An 18,676-nucleotide genomic window follows, 5' to 3' on the forward strand; every position below is an offset into this window, starting at 1 on the left:
TCCTTTGCTACCATCCTCGGCAGAAGATGGAGTTGCAGCCGTGCTCTCTTTTCTTACTGGAAACATAAGAATAGTGCAGTTAGTTTATAGGCCGTTAGTAGTTTTAGTCAATTTATAGCTAGCGTTCATTACTTCTTGTTGGTTCAAAAGAAAAAAAATGCTTCCCTGCTTTTTTTTCCTTTAGTATCTCTAAGTTTTAACCATAGAAGTTTTTCTCTTCAAAATGCCAGGCTCTCCTGGTTTTAAGAAATGTTACTTTTGTGCAGAGAAATGATGCCTGCATTTGATGGCCATGCTTTATGCATAAAATGTCTTGGGAAAGGCCACGTGGCACAGAAATGCCCACACTGCCAGAACATGACGGCCAGAGCTAGAAAAAAACACAACACGAGACTTAAGAATCTTCTATGAGAGAAATCCCTTCAACCACCAGAGACTAAGTCTAATGAATCCATAGAGCCGTTAATGCCTCATAAGAGGGCTAATTCATCACCTTCAAGGGTCTTTCGTGCGTCCCCGGGCCTCTCCAGAACAGTCTTTGCCATCTATGTCCTGTGCCGCCCATTTCCGGTGCCATCTACTTTGAGCACCATGGAGAAGTGCAAAACAGCTTTTACAAAGAGAGTGGAGTCAGAGCTGAAGAGGAAGTCTAGCTCCTCTGCACTGACAAGTGACACTCCTCGATTGGTATCGGCCAAAGTCTGACATGCCACCACCTCCAGCAACAATCAACATCTCAGCAACAAGTCAACATTGTGGTTCCTGACAGTCAGAACCCAGGCAAGCTCTGACACCTCGATGACTGCTTAATCAAAGGTTCTTCATGTCAGCAAACACTAATCATGACAAATACCTCCAAGGACTGCTTCTCACTTCTGGGTCTACTCAAAAAAACATTTAGAAATCCACTCTCAAGCCGACTTAGAAAATAGTTTAGTTGGGCATTCCTAGATGCCGTGACTGCCAGAGCCTACATCTTTTTCAAATATGTGACCTTATCAGTGGAGTCACACATATCCCCTTTACAATTGCCCATACATGCCTTCAGATCCTGGGACACATAGCAACTACCACGTTCATGAGGTTACACATATGCTACCTGTTTACATTCGTCACAAGACGTCTTACACTTCCATCACTCATTCTCCAGTCTCTCAAATAGTGGACCTCCCCATACAACCTCCTCATGGGTGTACCCTTTCATCACCCAGATCCATCAATGGTGATCACAACTGATGCATCACTACTAGGTTGGGGTGCCTATTGCGACACACACACACACACAGTTTAGGGTAGATGGTCACGGTCCAAGATGTAACTTCACATCAACATTCTGAAACTCAGGGCTATTTGCAATGCATGTGCACACTTCCTTCCCCTCATCTGAGGTAGATCTGCATGTGTCATCATCAACAATGCACCCTGTATTGTTCCCTGCCCCTGCCCTGGACTAGTGGGAAAATGAGTTCACACAAAGGGTTAACTGCAACAGTGCTGAAGGTTGTTTATTGATGTAAATTCTTACGGGTACGGTAACACTCAGACACATCACACTCATACTGCCAGTCTGGAGGCAAGCTACAGGTGTGGTGTAGGTTTTTTCCGATGTCACAGGCAACTGGAGCTGTCCAGGCAACAGCTTACTAGAGATTGGCCGCGAAGCTACAGCAATCCCTGGATCCCCTTTGGATCTGCAGGGAGTGGAGGAGGGTAGCGGGGGCGCTTTCTTCTTTCTAGGTCAGTCCTAGGTTTCTGCTGTGATGTTATGTTTTGTCCAGCGAGAGCGAACTGAGTGAGCGAGCCCTGGCCACTCGTCATGTTAACTTACACACCTGCAGAGTCCTCCTTTGCCTTAAAAGGTCAGAGAGAGCTTGACTGCCTTGTGATTGGATGTTTCTCATTCACATTTCCTCATTCATCCCATAAGTACATGCATATTCATAAGGTAATTTCCATTTACACAATATAGCCATGGAACAAGCCTTTTGACCTTTTAACAGGAAGCTCACTTAACACATCTGCTTAGCTAGAGAAATGATCTAAACTGTAGCAGCTTAACATCTTCAAAACAAGTGCCTAGCCTCAACAGGGAACTCAATTAGCAGAGTCTGTCTAGACCAGTGGTTTCCAACCAGTCAATCGGTATCTACTGGTAGATCTTGGAACCTCTGACAGGTGATCCTGAGAGGTTTGGCCAGGAGGTTGTCAAGTACTGGCACTTCATCTGCCCCTCTCAGCACTGCCGTTCTGCTCCTGCCCTCTGCCTTGGAAGTGCCCCTCATTCCTGGGAGTCTCCTGCTGTGCGGGGCACAGGAAGAAGTGGTGCTGATGTCAGGGTGTCCCTCCCTCCACCTTGTACCCCATCTCCACAGAGCAGAGGGGGGCAGGGATGGAGAGTTTGCTGGCTGCTTTTGGGAGTGGTGCAGGGCCAGGGTAGTAATGAGCCTGTCTTAGCCCCCTGCACCATCACCCAGAAGCCAGCTGTGTTAAGCAGTATCCAGCTGGAGCCAACATTCTGAACCCCTGCCCCAGTCTTGAACCCCTCTTGCACCCCAAACCCTTGTCCCTAGCCTGATAAAAGTGGGGGAGGAAGGAAGAGGAATGACGGAGTGAGAAGGTGCGGGGCCACAGAGAAAGGGCAGGAAGAAGGTGGGGCCAGGGTGTTTGGGTGTGAGGTAGATTCTGGGTTGTACTTAAATTCAAAAAGTGATCTCGTGCTTAAAAAGGTTGGAGACCACTGGTCTAGACTATATCTGCTGACACAAGTCAAGTCCCAGCTGGCTACATGTATGTTCTACATCAGCTGACAGGGGTATCTGATCATATTTGCTATATGCAGAAACAATCTGGTTCTGGAACTGGTGCCAGAAGAACTACATAATTCCAACTACAATGTACATCCCTGTGGACAAGCTGAGCAGAAACTTCTTGGAACAGCACAAGTGGGATTTCAGCCTCAGTGTTATCCTCCCAATCTTCCGACAATGGTGATTCCTGGTCATAAATTTATTTCTGAGTAGCCAACTACAAATGCCACAGCTTTTGCTCCCAAGTGGGTTGAGGCAAAAGACTGAAAGGAGATGATTTCCCTATACCCTCGACCACTCCCCTTCTGTATGCCTTTCCACCGACTTTCTTGCTCTTCAGGGTGATCAGCAAGATTCGTGTACATTGAGCCATAGTGATTCTAATAGTGCCCTAGTGGCCAAAACAACTATGGTTTCCTTACCTGCATCATTTGTCAATTGCTCACCCAATTCCCCTTCCCACCATACCCCGCTTGCTGACCCAGCATTGAGGCACAACTCTCTACCCCAACCTGAGGGCTCTGAAACTCACAGCATGGCTTCCTCATGGTTCCAAAATGAAGAACTCACCTGTTCCGACAGTCCAAGAGAGTGAAGCAGATGCTCCTAAATAGTCAGTGGTCCTCTACAAGGTATACCTACCAAAACAAAAGGAGGTGATTTCAAGAGTGGTGCGGCCAATGTCAGTTGTGACCAAATACTGTTCCAATAAGTACTGTACTTGAATACCTGATGGACCTTAGTGACGTACGTCTTTCTATCAGCTCTATTTGTGTACATCTGTCGCAATCACAGTTTTCCATGAACAAGTGGATAACCTCTCACTCTTTGCTCATCCCATCACAAAGCGCTTCTTAGTGGGTTGGTGAAAGACGCGTCCAAACTTACATCATCCGGTGCCATTTTGGGATTTAGACCTTATGCTCGGCACACTCACAAGACCACCCTTCGTACCACTAGCTACTGCCTCTCTGCAACATCTAGCTATGAAAGTGGCCTTTATAATTGCAATAACTATGCTATTTTTACCAAGGATAAAATTATCCTCAGATCTCATCCAAAGTTCCTGCTTAAAGTTGTATCAGACTTCCATATTAACAAGCCCATTTATTCACCCAACTACTTTTCAAAACCTCACACCTCCCCGAGGGAAGTGATGCTGCATACTCTGGATGCTAGATGGGCCCTTGCATTCTACATATATAGGACCATGGAATTCAGGAAATCAGACAGATTTTTCATTTCTATCTCCAGTCCCCACAGGGGAACAACTGTCTCTGCACAATGTATTTCCAAGAAGATTACCAGTTACATATATACTTCCGTAGCATCTTCGCAGCAGGGAACCATCTCAGACTGTCACCACACATTCTACTCGTGCAATGGCCACATCAACTGCTTTCCTGCATAGTGCACCCCTCACAGATATCTGTAGAGCAGCAATGTGGTCTTCACATAACACCTTTGCACAACACTATGCTCTGCAGCAGGGACCCATACCTATTACCACCTTAGCCAACTTGTCCTTCTAGTGGTGTCCCTGTGGGTGCTCCAGTCAGGTGATTAGCCAGCAGTACCCACCACTCACGTTGGTGGGTCTTGGAGTTAGTTGTGAGAAGAGGCAAGGACTGCAATGGGGGACCTGCGTGCTCAGCAAGCAGACAAAAAAAAAAAAAAAAAAAGCACAGGAAAGCACTTCTAGGCAAAAATCTCCAATCACCGACATGAGAATGCTCCGGGACCTGAGTGGAGCACCCACAGGGGCACACATCTTTGAAGAACCATTGTTACTGCACAAGATGAGTAACTTCTTCATCTACCCCCAATGTGAAATGTTGCTTTTGAAGATGCTGTTAACAGATTTAGGTTCAGAATGTGCCTCCCACTAATATAACACTGTATGGTTAGTCCTTTGGGTCTTGAACTTTTTTTATTTCTATCCCTGTTCATAAGAACAAAAAGGAAACCATTTTACTGGACTGAGATTCCACTGCATATATGAGCTGTCTACAGATGCTGCAAGCTGCAATTTATCAATATACCCTCTTCCTAAATCTCTACTAGCTATTAGTGTTTTCAAACAACAAAGCGAAGACAAAAATGGTTTTGTTTGGAACACAAGGGAGAAAAAGGGGAAATGAATGTCTGCCAAATGGAAAAAGACTTAAATGGTGGCTGGGAAAGAAATGTGCATTTGATCCTAGAGCACTGTGTAAAAGATATATAACGTGAATGACTTCAACATACCACTTCAGCAATAATTGAAGGTTTCCATTTAAGTTGTGTGCAATGGTAAGTTTACAGTATGTTTATATTACTTTTCCCAGTCTTAGGAGGAATTGGTAGTATACCAGTATACTGTGGAATTATCAATACATTTTATTTCCATGAACGCAGAATGTGATCAATAACTATTGCAGAATATTTCTCTTTCTATCAAGAACTTATATGGTTTAGAAATCTGTTTAGTTCTGCAAAGGAATATGAAGAGAGTCAGACAGTTAATGAGGTGATTGTTAATGTTCTGGATGTGGTGAAATAGTGCACACAGTATATGCTTGTCTAATTGCAAGATTTGAATTGCCAGCAACTATGAATAAAATCACTCGGGCAGAAGATTCATCTAGCTACCTTGCTGTGTTTCTGCTTGGAAGTACTGAAGCTTTACTAAATAATTTCTGACTGCCAGACTTGTCATAAAAATTCCATATAAAGCTTTTCCCCTCTTAGCTTCTGACTAATAATTTTAGCATAATTTTCAATTCTGAAGGTAATATTTCATATTAAAATATAAAACAAATAGAAACATGTATAATGAAAACGACTTTTTTAACAGGACACTTCATGGTGCTGGTAGGATATTTAAAATCTTTTTACTATCAAGGACTTATATTTACAGAAGAAAATGGCCATGCTCATCAAAAATCTTACCTATAATTTCTGAGGGTGTAACTGTGCGGGAAAATTAATTTTGAATTCTATTTTGAAAGTACAAATATAATCATTATTAATAATTCATGCTGTTAAACAGTATTGTGTAATTATTTATTCAGATGAAAAAATAAACTTAAGTTCTTAATATCCTAGCAACAAGTTCAACCAAGTTAGAAGATCTGAGCTATTTGGATGGACAAAGGAATACTCCATTACGTACCTCGATTCGCTTACCTTGGCATAACACTGCAGGAGGAAGAGCACAACAAGAAATTAAAGGTATTTATATGTATGTGGTGATCTTGGGCCATGTGTACACTATGAAATAAGATCAGTTTATTAAGGTCAATTTCTTGCCACCCAGTTTTGTAAAGTGGAAGGTCCATGTCCCTACTGTGTGCAATAATTCAGTGTTGCTTGAAGTAGCATGTCCCTGGTAGGGAGACTGCTGTTGACTTTGAGAGTGCCGTCGACTTTGAGAGACTTTGTGGGTAGCTATCGCACAGTGCCTGCACTGCTTTGCATTCTGGGTTATGCTCCTGATGCACATTGGGACCAAAACTGTGCAGTGGGTGGTTATGGGTTCATGTCGTCAGCCTCCCGTAATGCGCTCATCTATTCCCTCTCCCATTGCTTGAGATCAGCAGGAAACAGTCTTTTCACACCCTTTTTGGCCCTAGTTACCCATGCAGATGCCATAGCAGTGTGAGCATGGACTCCCTCATGGATCCCTTATGCATCAAAGTGATTATGATGTTTATCTTAGTACACCTAATGGTGGAATATGTTGAGAGCATAAGCAATGCACTCCAGGATGACAGTTGTGAGCGAATTAAAAACACTGCTGGCATTTGATTCCTGTGGAAACAGTGCATAACCCAGTTCATAGCGTGGCAGCTATGGGATGATCAGCAGTGGTTGCAAAAGTTGCAAATGCGCAAGGCCACTTTCATGGTACTTTGTGAATGGATTTCCCTTTCCCTGAAGCACTGAGACACCCAGATGAGACCCATTTTGACAGTGGACATGCACATTACAGTTGTCCTGTGAAGCTTGCGACACCAGACAGCTGCCAGTCAGTTGATAATCAATTCGCAGTGGGGAAATCTACAGTGGAGGCTGCTGTTATACAGTAGCCAAAGCAATCAATACCATTCTTCTACAGAGGATAGTGACTCTGGGAAACATGGATGCCACAGTGGAGGGCTTTGCTTTGATGGGTTCCCTAACTGCAGTGGCGCAATACATGAAATGCACATCCCCATGTTGACACACAACCACCTTACCAAGGAGTACATAAACCTCAAGGAATAATACTTAGTGGTGCTGCAGGCGCTGGTGGATCATAAGGGCTGTTTCAGTGACATCAATGTGGGAAGTGACATCAGTCCGTTGATGTGTGCATCTTTACGAATTCATGCCTCTTCTGTAAGCTGGAACGTTTTTCTCAGACTGGAAAATTAGAATCAGAACAGTGGAAATGTAAACAGTGATCCTTGGTGACTCTGCCTACCTCTTGCTCCTTTGGCTCCAGAAACTGTATATGGGCATCCTGGACCACAATAAGGAGCAGTTCAAGTACAGACTGTGCAAGTGCTGAATAGTGGTGGAATGTGGTTTTCAGCATTTAAAGGGAAGGTATAGGAGTCTACTGACTAGGTTAGACTTCAGCAAACACAACATTCACTTTGTGGTTGCAGCCTGCTTTGTACTTCATAATATTTATGAGGGCAAGGGAGAAATTTATTTGGCAGGATGAGGGACTGAGGGAGAGCACCTAGCCAGAGATTTTGAGGAGCCAGATACCGGGGCAGGAAGGAGAGCCCAGCACAGAGCCACTGCAAATCAGAGAGGCTTTGAAACAAAGTTTTATGAATGGCCAGTTTTGAGAGTCAGGCACATTGCTGTCAACAAGGTGCACCTGCATTAAGACTACGTCTAGACCAGTGGTCCCCAACGCGGTGCCTGCAGGCGCCATGGCACCCGCTGGGCCATTTCTGTGCGCCCGCTGAGTGATCAGGGCCGGCCCCGCCTCCAGGCGTGTGGCACAGGGGCGGCGCCAGCCCCAGGCGCGCAGCACATGGGCGGCCCTGCCCCCGGACGCACAGTGCATGGGCTGTGCCGGCTCCTGGGCAAGCAGCACAGGAGCAGCGACGGCACCAGGCACGTGGCGTACGGGTGGCCCCACCCTCAGGCGCATGCGCGGCCCCACCCCCGGGTGCCCAGCGGGTGTGTGGTCCCACCCCCAGGCGCCCAGCAGCCCCAAAAGGTTGGGGACCACTGGTCTAGATTACATCCCTTTTTCGAAAGAGGGATGCAAATTAGACCGATCAAAATTGCAAATGAAGCTGAGATTTGAATTTCCCATGCTTCATTTGCATAATGGTGGCCCATATGTTCTTTCGAAAACAGGTATTTCGAAAGTGAAACCGCTGTCTAGATGTGGTTCTTTAAAAAAAAAAACCTTTCTCAAAAGATCCTGTATTTGATCTTTTGAAAAAGTTTTTTTTCCCGAAAACCGCGTCTAGATAGCAGTTTCACTTTTGAAATGCCCATTTTTGAAAGAACGCGTGGCTGCCATTATGCAAATGAAATGTGGGAAATTAAAATCCCGGCTTTATTTGCAATTTCGATCTGTCTAATTTGCATCCCTCTTTCAAAAGAGGGATGTAGTCTAGACATGCCCTAAGTGTATTTGCCTATAATCCCCTAACCCACTCCTGCAATGCAGACAATAAAGAGACTGTTTTTCAGAAATGATGCGTTTTTATTTAGGGAAGAAAGCAGAGACAGAAAAAGAGTCCATCGTAGGACCCTCTGGGAGGTGGGAGATCAAGAGATGTGAGAATAGTATTTGCTTCATGATGCTCTAGAGGTTGACTATGAGGCTGCATTTGAGTTCTCTTTCCCCATGTCCTAGTGCCCCTAAGCATGGTGGCTATGGAACTAGGTGAGGAGTGAAAGTTGTTCTGCAAGGGTGGGGAAGGAGCCTGACCAAATACACTGCCATGCACTCCATCACAGATGTCAGGGGCGACAAGACATTATCCTGGTGTTGCACTTGCATTGTCCTTTTCTGCTGCTCCACTTGCATCTCCTCCAGTAGTATATTTCTCCACTCCATTTGCTGCTTATACGTGTTGTCCCTTGTTAGTTTTTGCCTGCAGATTTGTGCAAACTGGTCAGTTGGTGAAGCCAGAGAAGTATGCAACAAACTCCCTGCTGTTCCCACTGTAACAAAAAGTTACAAGGGCACACATTACAGGAGGTACATTGTGTTCAACACAGAGGTAAAAGTAAGAGGATGTGCTCCGGTGCACAGCTCCAGCAAGAACTATCTGAGCTGCAGAAAAAGCCAGCAGAGAGTTAATTAAAGAGCTGGCAGAGATCCAGGTTGTGATAGGGCAGTACCTGTAAGAAATTTAAATTCTTTTCACTCCTGGTTCAACTAACCCTAATCTGTTAACATACAGTGAAGATTTCTGTAAAGACAATGGAGATGTGTTCTGTGCAAGGCCGAAGCTATGGGGCAGGGCAGCAGGTCATGCAGCTTCCCCCCTCTGTGTCCACCACAGCGGTGGGTGGGCAGGAGGAAGGGGGGTACTAGATGCTGAAGCTGTGCTAGCAGCAGAGGCAGCAGCTAATAGCTTCCCCTCCTTTACCCAAGTTGCCATGTGAGATATCATTCTTCTCCAAGTCACACAGAGTGATAGGGAGCAGATGTAGGACTGAATGTGTCCAGAAACCTGAGTCTTACGCTGCATTGATTTGTGCAGCAATGATGCCAAACCGATCACTGCTGGCTTGGTTTGGTAAGGCGTCCTACCATGGAGGGCAGAATAAGACAGGCTTCCCCAGAAACCTTGTGAAAAGAGTTTCAATCTGAGAGCTTTATGGAATTGTGCAGGGAGGATTCCAGCATCATCCCCAGGCATGTTAACAAACTGTTCTAGGCCCCTGTGCTGTGTAGGCACAGAATATATCACCCATCACACCCAATTGCCTTAACCCACTTGTAGCAAGAAAAAAAAAAGTGAACTCACAGGATCTGTTCCTGACTGTGAGATGTCTGTGGGGGGTGAGGGAGGGCGGGGGAGGAAGGGATTGTCTCCAAAGTTATAAAACATTCTTGGTTCTTGCTGCTTGCCAGCTGGCTATTCTCATCGTCGTCAGCCTCTCCCTCCACTGTCCTGTCCTGAGTGTCTTGGGAGGATTCCACAATCTGACTTGGGAAGCTGGTCGAGTCCACTGCTATGATCACATGCAGCTGGTTATAAAAGTGTCATGTTTGCAGTGATGCACCAGACTATTTGTTTACTTCCTTTGTCTTGTGCTAGGACTGCCTCAACTCCTTTATTTTAACACAGCACTGCTGGGTGTCCCTGATGTATGCTTTCTCCACCATGGACTTTGTGATCTTCACATACATATGTGCATTTTGTTTGCTGGTTCAGAGCACCATGAGAATTGATTCCTCTTTCCACACCTCCGTGAGGTTGAAGATTTTCTTCACACTTCATGCTGGTGCCCATCTGTACCCCTTAGGAGCTGGACCTCATGGGACTTGAACTCAAGGAACTCATGGTCGTGTGCTGCTCAGGTGTACTGCCTGCTCTGAGGTGTGCTTGCAATGTTGTCCACTCTGGAGATGAAATTCAGACTTGGGCTTTCCTGTTCACCTGGAAAGCAGTGGAGTTACAAGTTCTGGTCAAAGTGATCACAGCAGGACACTGAGATGCCTCTTGGAGGCCAGGAATGTTGACTTGTGCGACACTTGGCACTACATTACTGTAAAGTGAACCATGCAAAGTCAAATTTAGTGTTTCACCTTGTGAAAGCAGGAGAACCAAAATCGACTGTAGCGGCTTAGTAGTGTGGACTCATTGGTTTGAAAATCAACTTTTGCAGCTAGATTTGATCTAAACTTCTAGTATAGAGCAGGCCTCAGAATAGGCACACAGTTTTTGTAGTAGGTAAAGCTGAAATTTTTGCAAAAGTCCCTCCCTGCAAAAAGATTTATAAGTGTAACCCTATATAAGCATAGATGTGTGAGTTCCTCGTGTGTTTGGCTGAAGCCAGAGGGTTTCCATACAGGGGTTCAGTTCTGTACTTGTAGATTCTATTATAGTGCTTGCTCACACATTTTTCTGATATATGGCATGCCACACTGAAACAAAGATTTTAAAAAAAAAGAAATCGAACATATATTTATATAATTAACATACATGTGCAATAAAACCTAGATTATGTGAACCTCATATATCCATAACTGAATCATGTACCATCAGTGTTTATATTGAAGATTCCTTTTCCCTTCAGGGCATTCAGGTAACCATGGTGGTACTATACTTTTTAAAAACAGATTTATAGACTGTCTCAAGGATATCTTTCCACTTGAATCTTGTTTATGCAAGAAAAGCAATTAATTATTCATGACTGTTATGGTTGTACATAGATAATCCAGTATGGAGTGGCCTTTGGGCCAGTAAATAGTGGCATTTTTTTACTTGCTGATTGTGCAGATTTTATTTCCTCAACTTTGTCTTGGCTACTTGGTGATTCTGTTTAGATTACCATAATGAACAGAAAAATGTAAGTGGTCAAAGCTCCGTAATATTGCTCTTCAATGAGTTAATTGCTGAAAAAAGTTAAGAAATAAATTTTCTTGAGAAATCATTATTTATTTTTTTAATAAATATATATATGGTTACAGTAATATTTCCAGTCAAAACCAGATTCGTTATCTTCCAATAGCTCTTGCATTATCTGTTTGAGAATACATATGAAAACAAGAATGTGTGTGCTAGATTTTCAGAGGTGCTGAGCACATGCCTTTCCCTATTCTCTTTTTAAGGATCTGACCACGTGAAGTGCTTAGCACCCACAACTCTGACAACTTCCAGTGTCAGGCCCTAAATGAGAAAAATGTGTGCATTTTCATCTATACAGAAAATATTGTAGTTAATTAAATGTTGAATAATCACAGTTCTCCAACATTTTAAATATGAAGACTGAACCCCTGCCCAAAAAAGAAAATCCCAATAATTATATGTATTTTAGCATATAATTCATAGTGAAACTGCTAATTTATAGACAGTTCAATAAATCGCTTGTAATTGTTTTTATAGTAAAAGTGCTGAAAAGAAATCCTCTCAAACCGTAAATTACCCACCAAAAGTTATTGGAATTGTCTTCTAAAATGCTATTGCAAATAAATAAGTTTTCATTGCATAACAATATTTTCTTCTATTGTTTTTCCCTTCCCGCTTCTCAGCACGTTTTGTCCCCTATAAGCCTCAAGACATTTTGCTAAAGCCACTATTGTTTGAAGTGCCAAGCATAACAACAGACTCTGTGTTTGTCGGAAGAGGCTGGCTGTTTCAAGTGATCGAAGAAACCTTCAAGAATCCAGAGCTGGCAGAAAACAGGGGAGCGGTTATTATTGGAAATGTGGGATTTGGAAAGACTGCTATTATCTCAAAGTTGGTGGCACTTAGCTGCCATGGAAGTCGCATGAGGCAAATTGCTTCAAACAGCCCTAATTCATCCCCGAAAAGTATGTTTCTCCTCTAAATAATTGTTTAGGTTATTATGTTTTTTATATATAGTCAGCATATTGCTTACTTTGCAGGCATAGATTACTGGCCTTATTGTGCCCTAAATGAATAGCTCTTAGGGGGAAAGGAAATTCCATTAACATGACATGCTTTGACAATAACTTGCAACAGAATAGACCATAGGTTCAACTTTTTAAACAAACAAGCTGACAGATAGACACATGCACACACAAACAACCAAAACACCATCAAAACCCCCTCCATTCCCCTCTCCCCAGAGTATCTATGGAAACTCTAATCTCCATACTGCCTTCCAGCACTCCAAACTCACTTGGCAGCATGGCTCTATAGAACTTCGCTGCCTAGACCTCCCCTCTCCGCCTGGCCCTGACCCCAGCTATTGCTAGTTTGTGGCAAGATGGTGCTCTAGTATAATCATTCCCTGTATTGTGCTGCCCAGATTTTTCAAAGGTTTCACAAAATCTGTGCTGAAAGGGTCATACATCCCTTTTACTGCACATATGAACACACACACCAGTGTATCTGAAGTGAGAAGATATCATTCTTTTTTTGTATGTACTCCAAGTACATCCAGTCCTAACACTTTTCAAATGTGCTATATTGATGATGTGAAGAAAAGGCTATTATGATACCATAATTAGTACAGTACTTTCCATATTTGTTGAGACCTATTACATTATATGATTTGATGACTTTTGCATTTAGAATTGTGCTTATTTTCACATCACTATATTTATTTTCACTATTTGCTATTGCTTCTGCTCAAGGTCAATTTAGCCAGGGGTTTTCAAACTCCCAGTCATGGCTTGTAAGGGCAAGCTGCTAACTTGACCGCAAGACACTGTTTACCTGAGCCTCTGGGGGTAAAGGTGATCACAGCTTCCATTGGCCACAGATCACTGTTTCTAGCCAATGGGAGCTGAAGGAAGCAGTGATCCCGGTTCACACCCTTTCCATGGCTCCCATTGGCCAGAACCTGCTATCTGTGACCAGTGGGAGCTTCGATAACCTGTACCTGTGAAAGTGCAAGTAAATAAAGCCTTTTGCAGTGAGCTAGCAGCTTGTCCTTACAAGCCGCGATCCAGAGTTTGAAAGCCCCTGAATTAAAGCACACAGAGAACATAAAATAAAAATATGTACATTCATAAGTCATGTTGTAACTCAGGAGTGGGCAATAATTTTTGACAGGGGGCCTCTTGAAGATTTTTGAAAGTGGTCTAGGCCCGCACTCTTCCAGGATATTAATGGAGGGAGGTGCGGGGTCTGGGATGGAGGTTGACTGCAGAAGGGAGCTTGGGGTAAGGGATTGGGGTGCAGGAGGGAGAATGGATTCTGAGAGGGAGTTTGGGTGAAGGAGGCGGTTGTGACCTAGGGCAGGAGCCTGGGGTTCAGGGGTTTGGATTGTGACCTACGGCAGGAGGGGCTTGTGATCTAGGGCAGGAGCCTGGGGTGCAGGGCTTTGGTTTGTGACCTAGGGGAGGGGACAAGGGTGCAGGAGTTTTGTTTGTAACCTAGGGTAAAAGAAGATTATGATCTGGGCAGTGGATTTGGGTGCCAGATCTGGGCAGTGGGTATGGGTGTAAGGGGGGGGGCACAGAAGATTCGGTTATATTGAGTGAAGTGGGGCAGAGGGTTGGGAGAGGGGCTAGGGTGCCAAAGGCCAATCTGGCCAGGAGATTACTAGCCAGCAGCCCAACCAGCCTGCCTCCCTGCAGAGCTGAGGCTCGAAGAACTTAAAACATTTATCAGCCATCCAGCCTCCCTGCCTGCCCTTGCCTGCACAGGCTGCCCGGCCATGTGCTTGTGTGAATAACTGAGCCGCTAATGCTTCGTGTCTGCCTGTTGTTCAAACAGGCAACTACCATTGGCCAGTTTCTGTCCAGAAGCCAACCATGGGATTGTGCTCAGGGCAAGAGTTATACCTGATGCCTTCCTCCACTCACAGTTTTTAAAGAGAAATGGCCCCGCAGCCGCATTTCTGAGTGGTGTGCAGGGCTTCCTACAGCATCTGCGGGCTAGATCCAATGGCTTGGAGGGTTGAATCCGGACCGCAGGATGTATTTAGCCTAGGTCTGTTGTAACTCTTTACCTTTGAAGATGATATATTGTGTATGTTTAAAAAACATGTAACTTATTTCCTAAAGTTTTGAGTTAAATTTCCATTATCTATATATTTTACCCTAAAGTGGTAGTCAGTAATCATAACTTTGCTCTGTGCACTTTTTTTATAGACAGTGACCCCAGTCAAGATATTCCCCTCACTAAATTACCACCACCTGCTCCTCACACAAATAGTACCAATACAGGGAAGATTCTGAGTTGTCCTAATACTCCTGAACATCAGAATCCAGAGGATGAATCTGTGAGACGTCTTGCTTCAAAGGTAACCTTTCACCATTCAGTAGGCTTCATCTAATACACTAAAAACTTTAATCTCCATGATACAGTGATTTGTGAAGCTTCCTGGTGGTGCTAGGGGGAAAAGGGAGTGGTTTGAGAGACTCTCATATAATGGTGTATCATGTGCATACAATCTATACAGATAGCCAGATCTTTCTCTCTTCACATGAGTTGCAACATGGTAGCAGCCCCATTACTTACTTGAAGAAAGGGGCTGTGTTTACAGATAGTCCTTCCATAGTTCGGGCAATGGAGTATATGTAATACTTTACTCTCACCTCTGCCTTTGTGGATCTCATCTGTGCAAGGCAAAGACACAATTTAGGCTAAGAGATGATAGAAATGTGAGAACAAGTTTCCTCTGTTTTGTGTCAGTCGTTGGCATCCCTAATTCTTTTGAGCTACGTTTACACTGGCGGCTTCTTGCGCAAGAACAGCTGTTCTTGTGCAAAAACTTGCCGGGTGTCTACACTGCACACGCGTTCTTGCGCAAGTAAATTTACAGTCTAGCATCGGAAAACAGGGCTTCTTCTGGAAGAGTTACTCCTTTCCCCATGAGGAATAAGCCCTCTTGTGCAAGAGGGCAGTGTAGACAGACAACATTAATTTCTTGCGCAAGAAACCTGTATGGCTAAAATGGCCATCAGAGCTTTCTTGTGCAAGAGAGCAACCATATTGCCATGGACGCTCTTGCTCAAAAGCAGTGTAGACGCACTCTTGTGGAAGACTTTTTGAGCAAGAACTCTTCCGCAAAACAGTTCTTGCAAAATAAGCTGCCAGTGTAGACGTAGCCTTGATGTCTGCTACTTCCACTAGATACGTAGCTTCTTACAGTGCAAGTTTGCATAAAACAAGGAAAGACAGAAGTTTGTTCAAGGCAATTTGCAACTTATTCATTGTTGGTGTGTTTGGGCAAGGGTTACAGAAATTAAAATGAACAAGAAATGACTTTTTAGATGGAACCATCTTTGGATTCTCTTTCCCAGGTGAATATTTTCAGGTCTTTCTGATACAGTTGTTATTGTGGAAAAACTTGCAAAGTGAGGAAAGGCTTGCAAAATGCCTTACCCATAACAGAATTTGTGTTCTATGTCCTGAGTTCCAGAGCTGTGAGTTCTCCATCAGAAATGCTATATCCCTGGCTCCAAAGAGTCCGTAAGGCTGTCAGTTGTTGATACCTGGTTCACTATAATGTTTAAATTGTGTCAGGGAGGTAGAAGAGGGTCCTTATAGTGTTTTAAAGATTGGGAGCAACACTTTAAAACTAATGTGGAGTTAAATAGAGGGTCAGTGCAGGTTGTGAAACATCATCTTTCATCTCTTCCATTTACAAGATATGTGACTGCGTGATTGATTGATGATCCACAGTATCTTAAGGGAAGTGCATTTGGCAATAATTCAGTCCAATTTTCCCAAAAGTTGTGGCCCAAATGATCTACAACTTTCAAAGATAAAAAGGCAAAGTTTTTGATTTGTGAAGATGAAAAACTGTTTCCACTAATGGTCATGCTCTCTGGTATGTCTAGACTACACCTCTCTGTTGACAGAGAGATGTAGATTAGACATGTCGAAATTGCTAATGAAGCAGGGATTTAAATATCCCATGCTTCATTAGCATAAACATGGCCGCCTTTTTTTCAAAATGGAGCTTTTTTTAAAAAAAAACCTGGCAGTCTAGACACGGATCTGTTGAAAATAAACCCTTTTTCGACAGATCCTGTATTCCTCAAAAAATGAGGTTTACAGGATCTGTGGAAAAAGGGTTTATTTTTGACAGATCTGTGGCTAGACTGCCGTTTTTTTTCCGAAAAAGCTCCATTTTGAGAGAAAGCGGTGGCCATGTTTATGCTAATGAAGCACAGCATATTTAAATCTCTGCTTCATTAGCAATTTCAACATGCCTAATCTACATCTGTCTGTCGACAGAGAGGAGTAGTCTTGGCACAGCCTCTGAGAGACCTTTCTCATCCTAAATCCTCTTTCTGAAAAAGAAGATTTAGCACTCTGAGTCTCAGTGAGGAGATATCACCTAGCTCAGGTGTTTTATAAAAATATAAAAAATTTTAGTGTGTTTGTGAAATTTATTTTCAGTAGTGCTTCGAGATCCAGCCAAGATGAAAGCTTCCTTGTGTTAGGCACTATGCAACACATATTAAGAGATGTTTACTGCCTTGAAGAGTCTACAGTATAAACAAACGCAACTGGCATAGGATGAATTAATAATTATTTTCTCCATATTTCCCAATTATTTGTGCACTCAATCTTAGAACTTTACATACAAGCGGTCCAGGGAGTGTGAGGGAAGTGTAACAATTAATTATAGTGAGGTTCAAACCAAATCCTCTGCTTGTGACATCCTAGAATTTTGAGAATGTTCCAGTGTTTAGGTTCATCTAGTCCAGATATTCCTAAGCTTTGGTATTTTATAGATGTGTTGTCGATCTCTAGCTGCAAGTGTTTCTCTGACACTGACTATTGCACCATGATTGGTTTTGCTAAAGTATAGAAAATAATTATCAGCAATAAGAGCTTCATCTCTTCTAAACATTGGAAATAAGATATTTACCAAAGGAGCTGAGATGCTGTACTATTCCTTATGATTTTTCTAAGTTCAAATCAGTTTAAAACTCTGCAACAAGAGCAGATGAGAATACTTGAACATGATGAAAATATTTTAGGGAATCTTGTGCTCCATATTATATTATACTCTTTTTAGTAAATTGTCTCATACTTGAGAACCAAAACAAGATACTGTCACCTGAGAGCGAAACTACTTAACATCTTAAATTAACTCTTCTCTCAATCTGAAAAGGGTTTAAAAGCTATATTGCTGTAGTTTACATTACTTGTGCCACATGCTGATGATAATTTGACTATCTAGAGTTATTTGACTACAATTGACTTCTGAATTGCATTATATTATGTCAAGAAACTGATTTTTCATAAAGGAAAAAATATTCTATATAAGACTTGCACTTATTTATTAAAGTACAGTTTCCTCAATCATTTGCCAAATTTTGTTTTAAAGTATTTACTTGAATCCAGTGAGAGAGATGCATCTGAAGGACACATTTGTATGAAATGTAAACATTGCTTTTCATTTTGATGGGTTGATTTTTCACAGAAATAGTCCAAAACCTGAGCCATGACTTTTCCTCATTTTAAGGAGCATTGTACTCTTTTTCTGCAGCAGTCAGATACCTACAGCGATATTGTAAAAGTCAGCTTATGGCCTTGCTCACGTAGAACTTTCACAGATTTCAGGGTTTTGTTCTGAAAGTTTTTCTTGTGTTATGGCATGGGCCTCAAGCTCTGACTTAACCTGCTGAACTCCAGTTATGTAAATGTGTCCAGGAAAGACTTGCCAAGAGGCAGGGACTCAAATTAGTGGTTTATTTGGTTATGTCCAAAATGTTTGGATTTCTCTGTATTCCCTTTTTACCTTCTGCTGTAGTAATGCTGTTTCATGGTGTTTTTTTTTTTTTTTTATTTACCATGACTCCATTAGGCTCATCTTTCACAAAATATGAATCAGGATAACTTTTTCAAAATTGAACATAGCCTGGGGATGCTATTCAGGGAAATAAAATAGCTCGATTTTTTTGTCTTAACTAAAAGAAACTATTTCCATAAAAATGTGATAATCTTTCTTTTTTTAGGTTGTTGCCTACCACTATTGCCAAGCTGACAACACATATACATGTCTTGTCCCAGAGTTTGTGCACAGTATTGCAGCTTTACTTTGCCGGTCACATCAGTTAACCGCATACAGAGATCTTCTGATAAAAGAGCCTCACCTACAAAGTATGCTTAGCCTTAGGTCCTGTGTCCAAGATCCCATAGCAGCTTTTAAAAGAGGAGTATTGGAGCCACTTGAAAACCTCAGGAAAGGTATGCCAAATAGCAAGCTACTCGGAAACTTTATAAATGATCAAAAATCCTAGCATAATTTGATAT

At 42.8% G+C, this 18,676-nt stretch overlaps 1 protein-coding gene across 9 annotated transcripts in view; it reads left to right on the forward strand.

Moving 5' to 3' along the window:
• Window positions 1-18,676, forward strand: part of TANC1 (tetratricopeptide repeat, ankyrin repeat and coiled-coil containing 1) — a 207,908-nt gene that overhangs the window by 132,011 nt on the left and 57,221 nt on the right. For all 9 annotated transcript variants that reach the window (XM_014575373.3, XM_075933446.1, XM_075933448.1 and 6 more), the window contains 4 exons: window positions 5,895-6,020; window positions 12,016-12,297; window positions 14,551-14,702; window positions 18,379-18,610. In XM_014575373.3, coding sequence (XP_014430859.2) covers window positions 5,895-6,020; window positions 12,016-12,297; window positions 14,551-14,702; window positions 18,379-18,610 — 792 coding nt within the window. The remainder of the gene's footprint in view (window positions 1-5,894; window positions 6,021-12,015; window positions 12,298-14,550; window positions 14,703-18,378; window positions 18,611-18,676) is intronic.

The sequence above is a fragment of the Pelodiscus sinensis genome, chromosome 7 (assembly GCF_049634645.1).
Source record: "Pelodiscus sinensis isolate JC-2024 chromosome 7, ASM4963464v1, whole genome shotgun sequence".
In the NCBI taxonomy this organism is placed as follows: domain Eukaryota; kingdom Metazoa; phylum Chordata; order Testudines; family Trionychidae; genus Pelodiscus; species Pelodiscus sinensis.